We start from the raw sequence: 10,721 nt of genomic DNA on the forward strand, positions 1-10,721 counted from the left end.
AGCCATTTTTTTATTTCCATTACTGAACCTGTTTCTACCTGCTCTCTCTCTCTCTCTCTCTCTCTCTCTCTCTCTCTCTCTCTCTCTCTCTCTCTCTCTCTCTCTCTCACTATTTACTCGCAAAGCTCCTGGAGTTTTTTTTTCTATTCATGATAAATATGGACGCAGCTTTTTTTTTAATTTTCCCTCTGCTTTTTAATGAGACAAATCTAAGCCATGTGGCCGCAGCGGAGGCTTTATGAACGAGCAGGAGAACGCCAGTCACTCTGACCCTCTCCTCCATGTGAGATGTCCCAGTCCCTCTCTTGTATGTTTTCTCTCTCTCTTCTTTCCCCTGTGTTGTTGTCTCTCGTTTCTTTGTGCCATGGCACTGCTGATGCTGGATTCCTATTAAAGAGCTGACTTTACAGTACCACAGTGCGTCATTTCAATGTGTCGCTGCTTCTCACGGCAAATTAAAGAAAAGTATGGATGGGGCATTCGTGATTTATTACCGAAATCGAACATTTACACCACGTCCTGTATGGAGGGACCTCTGGTGTCAATGTGGTCGCCATGGGGGAGTTGCAGAGACAGCAGCTCGGCTTTCCTTCTGGTTTCTTCTCTTCAAGCTTCTCCAAATTGAAGTTGGTCTCTGGGAAGAGACGAGGAGGAGACCGGGACGAGCCAGCATGTGTTTAAAAGATGTGTCTCATTCCAGTTGCACACTGATGCTGAAAGGAGAGGGGCGTCTGTTTGGCTGCCACACCAAAAGACTGTCATAAACCCCTAAACACCACCCCCCCTCTCCCGCACACACACACACACACACACACACACACACACACACACACACACACACACACACACACGCACACACACACACAGATGATGAGTGCATTCATTAGATGCGTCGTCATCCGTCCATTAGGGGCTTTTGAAGGCGCTGAGGTTCCTGTGTTTGTCTCTGCACCAAATGACTGTGATAGACACAGAGTCTGCGAGGGTCTGTATTTCCTCTCTGGCTTCTCACATGACACGCAGCCATTTATGATAATGCAGTTAATAAATAAAGTTGGAGCCGCACAAGTTGTAACAAGTTCCCCCCTTTCCTTTTCTGTTGTCGCTACTGTCCACGCATGAAGCCCAGACTGCAGAGCTGCGAGGTACAGAAGCGTTAGTGTCTGCTTGACACTGCAGATTAACATCGTTGAGTATGCACACAAAGCTGCTCTCAGACATGCGCTGGTCTCCGGATGACATTCTCCGGAGGGGCTGGGTGTGAGAACACATGTCCGACATTCTCCAGAGTCTCTCCTGCCAGCCTCCTGGTAAAAACATCCGGATAATGTCCACATCAGAATCAGCTTTATTTGCCATGTGTACACATACTAGGAGTTTGACTCCGGTGTGTTTGCGCTCAGAATGCTAACACAGATAGACACACAATTAACAACATAACTGCCATGTGCAAATAGGGCTCAACTGTGCAGGACAGCAGTGCAACGGGATACAAGATGTGCAAGGGCGGACAAAAATAATTTATTAAAAAATTTAGCTAATGACAACAAGAGATTCTCCAGAGGATTCACCATGAGCACGTTCATTTTAACAAAACAGATGAAAAGACTCAACAAAAAAAAGAATACAAGCATAACAGGAGATAGGTGACACATTAGTATCATTAGTCATTGCTGTATGCAGGGTTGCAGCTACAATCGTTGAGGTCACATGTCCACACACGCACAAGTTATTTGTTGTCAATTTGGTGTTACAGTTTTTAATAAATGGTTTACCACTATATTATTATCTATGTCTCCATCTTGAATTTATTTCTTCTCCGAGAATGATTTGTTTGCAAAGAAATCAGCCTAAAGCCTGCGTAACTGTAAGGATGTGTGAGTTTATATATTGAGAGAGTATCTGCAGTGGTATAGTGTAGCTCCGGGCCCAGGTTGCAAGACTTGTGGTAAATTTTGCGATATCAGCGCAGCCCAGCTCCTGTTAAAAATCAAGCATTGTCAGCAGCAGGAGTAGAAGTACAAGCTGGATTAATAGGTGCTTTAGCAGTGGCACGGGCATCTGTCTGTGTAGCACTTAACTTTAACATCCCTGTTAAGAATTCATCAGCAGTTCACACACAAATAGCTTGGAACACACTATGGAGTAACAAATATAGAAAATAATCAGCAATTATTACACCAACTATCAAGCATTTGTAATTAGTTAATAAATAGTTAATAAGTCTGTGTAAATAATGTATGATTAGACAATAAATACAACTTCATGTTGTGTTGTAACTGTACAAATCATCCACCTGCAATTTTTGTAATAAATCATAACATGAATAGGTTATATGGTCCATCATTAAATAACTATTTATGTTGTTATGGATACATGTGGGGTTGTGGCAGTTGACACTGAAGTGTTTCTAAACCATAGTAACTGTTCCTGCAGCAGATACAGAGTCACGACTGATAAACATAAAAAAAAATGTGTTTTTTATCTGCTTCTTAGAAACCCACTGATTAGTTTAGCTTGTAATACTTCATGTGGCAGGTGAGGTTAAAACAAAGTGAGATCATTATTTCAGTAACAGTATGTGAAGCCGCAGCACCGTGAGTCATAAAAGACAGAGAAAGCAGCCTTCGTGCATAGAGGTAGAAACCTGACAGCAAACAAAGTCTCTGCACAGCCTCTCTCCTTCACCCTGCTGTGCTGGGCCTCAACCAATGAGGCCTCAGGATTTAAGCAGATCTGGGCTCAGGCCCCAACAAAGCCGTCCCATAAACCATCTGTGGAATTGCGGCAGATGATTGTGATACTTCTCTAAGGTCTAGCAGGGCTGGAGCTTCATTAAATCCAGAAGCCCTGCAAAGCTCTCTACGGCAAGGCCTGCCCACAGCCTCAACCCGCCGTCCCGGGGAAGGAGGCGAGGAGAGGGCTGCAAGCAGGAGCCTCACACCGACGTCAGGTTATATATATGTGCACTTATGGAAGCAGAGGAACACCATGGGGGACGGCATGGTCACATCTGAGGGAGCAGGGGAAACAGGAGCAGCAGTATTGTTATTATGGGCAAAGTGAGAGGTGGTTGTATTTCTACATGTTGCAAGAGTGGGCAAGTCCAAGAAACAGCTGGAGAATGTTTTATACCCACACAAACATTTTCTCTGTACAGGAAGATGAGTTAGATTGGTAACTACGCAACCGTGGTCGCAACAAATCATCTGCCGGACACATTCTGTGCATACAAATGAGAATAAGTAGTTTAACAAGAGCCTTTCTTCAGGTCCCAGTTGCTCTCTTTAAGGACACCATACATGAGAAATCAAAAGTCATCATCTGGCTGTAATATGATCTGCAGCTTGGACCAACAGAAGTCCGGATCAGTCTGTTTCCAATAACATTCCTGGAAATTGCAAATCGCTGCTCTGGAGTCAGTTGTCGGAGGTGGTTGTGTTGCTGAACCCCCTTTCTCCCCCAACTCCCATCACCCTTTTCTCTGTAAGGATATCCCGACTGTGAGGCAATGGAAAAACCCAGATTGGCTCATTGCACAGTGATTTAGTTGTGCAGCCGAAGAAGGTGCAGGTCTCATCCTTTCAGTGATATTTAAAAAAATTAAATGGGCTGCACAAGACCAACCACGTGCCGCCGCTGGCAAAATTCATATTTCAGCCCAGGCAAATGTGGCCAATCCAATATGTCTTCAGTTTATCCTCTCATATTAAAACTGAGTCCACAGATAATAACTGTGGCTGACACACTCTGGGGTTGATGTTAGAGTGCAGCGGGCTCTCCCCTGTCCGCCGCACTGAATGAGCTGTTTTACACAGCACCACTTCTATAATTCATCAAGCGGCAGAGAATATCATTCATATTCATAAATTTTCTCAAAGAGAGTTATGGTCCCGCTGATACTAACGGCTGTATGGATCAGATCACATCAGCCATTCTGGACTCATTAACAGTTGGACAGCAAGCCAAATGCTGCTGGCAGGTCTGCACATGTTACAGCTGCCTCTGACAGGGCAGGAATAATAATCATAATAATAATAATATGAAATACAAAAATAAAACAGTTTGTACCTGTTCCTGCCTTGGACTGGCTAGTAATAATAACAACAACAACAAAATAATAATAATAATATGAAATACAAAATATGTGATAGTACCTGTAACAGCTGTCTCGGACTGGGCATAATAATCACTATAATAAACTATAATAAAAAATAATAACATGAAATACAGAAAATATAACTGTTTGTACCTGTTATAGCCTTATTCTGGCTGTGCAGTGATTATAATAATAATAATAATATTAATAATAATAATAATAATGGTTATTATTATTATTAAATATACAGTATGTACATAAATAAAGTTTATAGGCTATATTATAGGCTAATAATAATAATTATACATTAATTACATATGTTACAAATTGAGTTTAGCAGTTCAAAAAGATTATAAACGTCGCTTCAAATTTTTTTTGTCTGAACTGTAAATTCACTTATAACTTTATTTCCAGCAGAGCCATTCAATTGCATTGAGGGATTAAGGAAAGAAACTCTGGAAAAGCTAGTAACTGGATCTTTTATTGTCAAACTCATTTTGACAATATTTGTTCTGATAATATTGCACAAGTTTGTGATCTATAATATCGATCATATTTCATAATAAATTAATTTAAGTTGTAAGCTATATGAGAGACAGAATAAAAAATGGGATGTTATTTTGAAATGTTAAATGGGAAAATACCAAATAATAATGTTTTATTTTGTGTGTGATAAAAAATAATAATTTAGCAGAGGATATATTTGCACTTGTCGCAGACAGACAGCGTCGTGTTATTTGTCTGGGCTGAGCTTCGCCCCTGTTGGCCCATTACTTTGAAAACGGTTAAGGCGGCGGCGCGTAGCTGCACAACCGATCGCTCCGTTTCTTCCAAATGATTCACATCCATCTGCATTCACAGTGGCTGCGCTCCTGCAGCCACAAATCTCACAGGCGCTTGATTTCTTGCAGCGGCTCGCCCGGCGGAGCTTCGCAGGAGATATGAGGCTCCCCGCATTTATTTCTCCTGCAATTGTGAAACCGCAAGTGGACTTGAGCAGACAGGCCGCCGGGGTTTGTTGCGTTAGTTTGTTTTATTTGAAAAAGAAAAAGAGAAAGAAAAAAAAACGTGATAGCATTTCTCCCTTTGGGCGAATAAAGCACCAGCAGCTTTCCCCCCTCCTCCTCTTCTTCGTCTTTCTCACGTCAGTTGTTTTGCACACTTGGTGTTTTTCAAGGAAACAAACAGCAGAGAGGAGCAGGATGTGCCGCACGCACCGGGTGTCTGAGCTCACGGCTGCAAAAAAAAAAAGAGAGAAGAGGAGTGGAGGTGGGGGATGGTGGGTGGGGGGCGATGAGGGAAGCGGGAGCGGATGCGTGCGGGGTTGAAAGAAGCCGCCGCCGACTGTTGTAAAAACAACGAAGAGGAAGAGGGAAAAGGAGAGGAGAGCGGAGAGGAAGAGGATTCAGTGCGGTGCGGCGCAATAAAAGAATATGACGGCAATAAAAGTTTATAGCGTATAAATTTCTGAAGGTTAAGAACTAAACGGCTGTAAAGCAAACACGTCGAGAGGACGGGGGGGAGAGGGGGGTCGGGGAAAGATACACAGAGAGGAAATATTAGAGGAAAAGTTTCAGGATCCCCTGCTCTAATTTATTTGGAGGATTTAATGGGAGTGATGGAGCTGGACACGCAGGGAGAGCGCAAATATTAGTGCAGGGCTTCAGATGGAGGAGTGATGGAGGGGCCACGGGACGACACGGAATCACACTCACAGAAGAAAATTAAAGTGCAGGAAATATGAGAGAAATTTTGAGTGAGGGGTTGTGACATTTTATATTGTGCGCGACACATGACACGTCTGCTTCCTTCCTCTTTCCTCCTCCTCCTCCTCCTCTTCTTTTCAGCGTTGGGAGTTTTATGGTTCCGCAGCCGTTTGGCTCTATAGGGGCAGTTTTGCAGAGCTGTTGTGTGTGTTGTCTCCAGTCCAGGACCCCTCTTTGTCCCGCTCGGATGCATCCTCACACCCGGGTCCCTGAAATCCTCCTCCTCCAAAAAAAACCCAAGACAGCAGACCAGGCGTCTTCTCCGGCCTGGAGGGCACAGAGGGCCCGCTGGTGCTGCCCAGCGTGTCCAGATGATGTCGAACCCTCCGCTGAAACACGGAGGAACCTCGAAACTGTCTCTATCCTCCAGGATTCTTGTCTGCAGTTTACACAAAGTTAAATCTCGCGCTATTTTCTTTCTGCGTTTTTACCGTTACGCTAGACAGGGGCTCATAGATCCGCACGAGGTGAAACTGAGCTTTTTACAGACGGTTTATAGCCACACACACACACACACACACACACACACACACACACACACACACACACACACACACACACACACACACACACACACACCACACACTCACACACGCAAGTAACGATCGTGTGGTAACAAAACGGATTCGTGTGGGTTGAAGTGCACTTTCACAGTCAGTGACACACTTAATTCACGTGCTCTCTGTTTTTGTTTGTTGAATGTGGCAAATTTTCAGAAACATTCCTCAAGCAGCCCTAAGCTATACAAATTGAGTCAGTAAAATTATTTTTGTACCAAAATACCCCAAACTAATTATATTGTTGAAATATTTAGTAGCCCAGTAGTTTTGCATTTGTATTAACAGGCCTAGTATTTTTATTATTTTAAATTTGTCCTTACAAACGTAAATATAAGCAACTTGTATTTACACATATACGCGATGACGCTGCTGCAAAAAAATAATCCTTATATATTTATGTTTGTATTATATTGTACTCATAATATATGATTAACTGGATTTTATTTTTGGCATAATTTTCTTTTTATAAGGGAAATAATTAGATTTGGTAAATAAAATGTGATTATTTCGGTAGCCTGCTTTCTATATTAAGGCTAATATACAAAACTAAGGTTCTATTCGATTCGATTCGATTCTATTCTACCCAAAACAATACTTAAATATTAAGACAAATAAAGGAAATGCTATGAAATGCTAAAGGAAATTGTCTGGTTTGCTGTTGTAAATTGTTGCTATTCACACTGACAGTTAGTTGACTATTTAACTAATAGACTATGGCTTTAAAATGATTTAAAAACAAAAGAAAAACAGGCCATAAGTAAATGAACACTTCTCACTATAATGTTTATAGCCCACTGAATAGTCATATTGACACAGTGTAATAGGCTATAAACGCATTAAAGTAATAGCATTGTTAGCACTGTGTATTTACAAGTTACACACAAAAGCGCAGACTGAGCTTTTAACTATTATAAACGTAGATGTTTATTTTATTTATGCTGTTAGTTTTATTTACCACCGTGCGAGGTAAATATATACGAGGAGGTTCACTTCTTTGTCCACAGGTTCGCTCGGAGTGTAACCCACAGCTCAGGAAAACAACACATAGAGTTTAAATCTCATTAAATGCATCAGGATGAGGAAGAGTTTGGATTATTGTCACATCCCATTTCCAGTCAGACACTTCCCTGTAACAGACCTGTAGCTTCCACTCACTCCCACCGATCCCAAACCAACACTCACGATCCAGCCTCAAATTAAAACTCATCGTTTCATTTTAAAACAGCGTATTTAGCTTTATGTGCGGACTTAAATAACCACAGGGTCGCCAAGTCCGAGCCGACGCCACCCCCCACTTCTTCAGCCAGTGGCCTTACTGGAAACCACCGCTTGATGGCGCCCTTGCTCCACCGCTGAAGCAGGGCTCGCCCGAGGCTTCGCTCGCTCTCACGGAGGACACGCATGGCAGGGGGTCTTCTCTAAGGGGGTCAAACTCGCCCTATTCCTCTTCTTAATGTGTTTTAAAAGGTGGTGCTTTTTAAGGAGAACCGAGGTGACGAGGCCCCTTTTGGACTTTGCTGCAGAACATCCTGACACTCGAGGCGGTTTCAGGTCGTTTCCACACGCAGGGGATGAAGAGGAAGGGTTGAGGCCTTGGAAAATAAGAACCTGCAGGCGTGCAGGAAATGTATAGATTGCCAGGAAATGTTTATTTTTTCTGGCCCAGGAATCACACCGAGGACGCACGCACCCTTAACGTTTTGTGGCTCTATACTTAGCAGACTATATGCAGGCTTGTGCGGGTGACACGAATGTGTGAGGGTTGTGTTCCTGCTCTGGTGCGAGATCATTTTCTCCCTCGGGCAAAGCATGAAAAATGCATTTAATATACACAGAGGCCTTTATGTACATTGCTTCAAATCAGCTCCGTACTAGAATGTTTAGATTTCACGCACAGGACATGACGCAAGAAGACGCGCGAGGCGAAACCCAGTGTCCTGATGGTGCCAAATTCACATCTCACTGTGAGACAACTCCACCATGGAAGTGTGAAACACGGCGCGCGGAAAGTTTCAATAAGATCATATTCTAAGTCATAAATTGGAGAAATACTGCGGCAATTACTCGTCAGAAAGTCGCGCGTACAATCAGCTGATTTACCACAACACTGAGTGCAATTCAAGCAGCTGCTGGCAACATTTGTGCCTCTTATGTCAGCGCTGTATCATTTGATAAATTAATTTCGGGTAATGATCTTTTTATTTGGCGGATGTGAGCGCGCAGTAGCTCTAAAAACCAAAAAAGATATTACGCCAATGAAAAGACGAATCTCCTGATTGTGCTGCTGCGCCTACGGGAGCCTACACCGTCCTTTCTTCGTGTTTGAGTGCTCTGAAGGTTCCAGGGCCCGGGCTGGACGCAAATGGAGTCTCTCTCAAGGAAGAAACAACCCCACAGTTGAGTCTTTTTGGGCTAATCGCTGCACTTCAGGCCATCTTGCTTTTTACGAGCCCCGGCTGTTCTACAAGGCCGAGCTTAACCTTCTCACAACTTACCCCTCGTTAGAAAAACCCTCCCTCTACCTCCGCTGCAACAGGGAGGATCGCAGCCGTATGGAAAACAGGGCGAAAATGACAATTAAATACCGGCCAAGGATGAGGCGTTTACGGCCTCCGGTCGCGCAAAGGGCGCATCGTAAAAGAACCCCCTTTTTGTTTCTCTGCTGCGGGGACGTAAACAAGCAAACACGGCCCCTCGGCTTTATGGAGCCTCATAGTTTGTTAAAGCGTTTACAGCCACTTTGTCCTGGGATATTACCCTCCCTAGTCCTCCTTACGTGTTTATGGGCATCATATTTATAAAAGTTTACCATGATCGGAAAGCGTGCGCGCAGGGGCCAACAGCTGACCAGCAGCATGCAGCAGGCAGGGGTGGAATGGAAGGTGGGAAATGCTCCCACAACTGATTTTTGATTTTTTTTTTTTAAAACCTCAATTACGTTTATAGGCCAGTGCTTGTTAGAGCCGATACCAATTATAATAGGAAGCGCGCTCCCCTCCACCCATCAACTCCCCCTTTATACACCATGTTCCCTGACATTTTCGGGGCCTCATTCCCACGCAGCCCCGCTCCCTCCTCTAAGGATGCGGAGAGAAATTGAGAAAGAGCAATTAATGAGAGCGGGAGGGAGATGGTGTGTGTGCTTGTGTACATTTTGATCAGACGCAAAGTCGCAGAACTCTCATTAAGCCTCCAATTCATCCCTCTTTCTCGCTCGATGTTGCCGCCCCCCCTCCTCTATCCTTTTCTCTTTTTCTTATTCTTCTCTTCCTCTGCATTCTTCACTCACATCGCTTCATCACAGGCGCACGGAGCTCCTGGAGCCGACGCCGGGAGAATATCATCTAAGGTTGTACAGGCGCGTGTGGGTACAGGCGTAAAAAAAAAAATAGAAAAAGAAGAGGAAGGGAATGTAATAGACTCTATGTGTGTGTGTGTGTGTGTGTGTGCGAGCTCGTGCACGTTTGTCTATGTGCGTGGAAAAGCCAATGGGATGAAGAGCTGATAATAGATGCAAATTATCCCTGAAACCCACACACACACACCGGGGCCAGGAGGAGAGAGAGAGATAGAGAAAGAGAAGGGGGAGAGCGCGCGCCAGAGAAAGCCAGAGAGAGGAGAAGAGAGAGAGAGAGAGAGAGAGAGAGAGAGAGAGAGAGAGAGAGAGAGAGAGAGAGAGAGAGAGAGGAGGGAGAGGGAGAAAAAATATGAAACAACTCATTTGCGGAGGAGTAAATCACGGAAAAGCCGTTTGAGAGCGCGACAGGGCTCCCGCTTACAGCGCGAACACCGGAATTGTGATGCGCACGAGCTTTTCCTCCTCTACTCCTTCTTCTTCTTCTCCTCCTCCTTCCTCCTGTTTTTCCGTTTCCTCGCTGGAGATTTTATGGAAACGGTGTGATTGTTGTTATTGTTGTTGTGGTGCTGGTGGTGGCTGTGGCTGCGCTGGCTGCCTGCCGTTACCGTTACTCACATCGCGACCGGCGCGTCTGTTGTGGCCGTGAGGGGGGGGGATCACCACAGCGGCGGTGACCGACACCGGCGGCAGACCTGCCTCACTTTCTCCCAGTCTCCCTCTCTGTGTGTCGGTGTCCCTTTGCCTCGAAGCGCACGACACAAACAAAAAGAAAACATAAGTGAAAGCCGCCGGTCGCCTCCTCCAGCCCCACCGTGACTCTACCGAGCCGAACACAAACTGAAACAACAAACAACAACAACTAAGATGAGTTCGTATTTCGTCAACTCGCTCTTCTCTAAATATAAAAGCGGGGACTCGTTACGTCCGAACTACTACGA

The 10,721-nt window shown here is 44.4% G+C and overlaps 1 protein-coding gene across 1 annotated transcript in view; it reads left to right on the forward strand.

The window, feature by feature from the left end:
- Window positions 1-10,161: 10,161 nt before the first annotated feature.
- hoxb8a (homeobox B8a) overlaps window positions 10,162-10,721 on the forward strand; it is an 8,684-nt gene continuing 8,124 nt past the window's right edge. The window contains exon 1 of the mRNA XM_035181721.1: window positions 10,162-10,721. This exon is cut by the window's right edge and continues 359 nt beyond it. Coding sequence (XP_035037612.1) covers window positions 10,648-10,721 — 74 coding nt within the window. The 5' untranslated portion in view covers window positions 10,162-10,647.

Source organism: Hippoglossus stenolepis, chromosome 16 (assembly GCF_022539355.2).
Source record: "Hippoglossus stenolepis isolate QCI-W04-F060 chromosome 16, HSTE1.2, whole genome shotgun sequence".
Classification (NCBI taxonomy): domain Eukaryota; kingdom Metazoa; phylum Chordata; class Actinopteri; order Pleuronectiformes; family Pleuronectidae; genus Hippoglossus; species Hippoglossus stenolepis.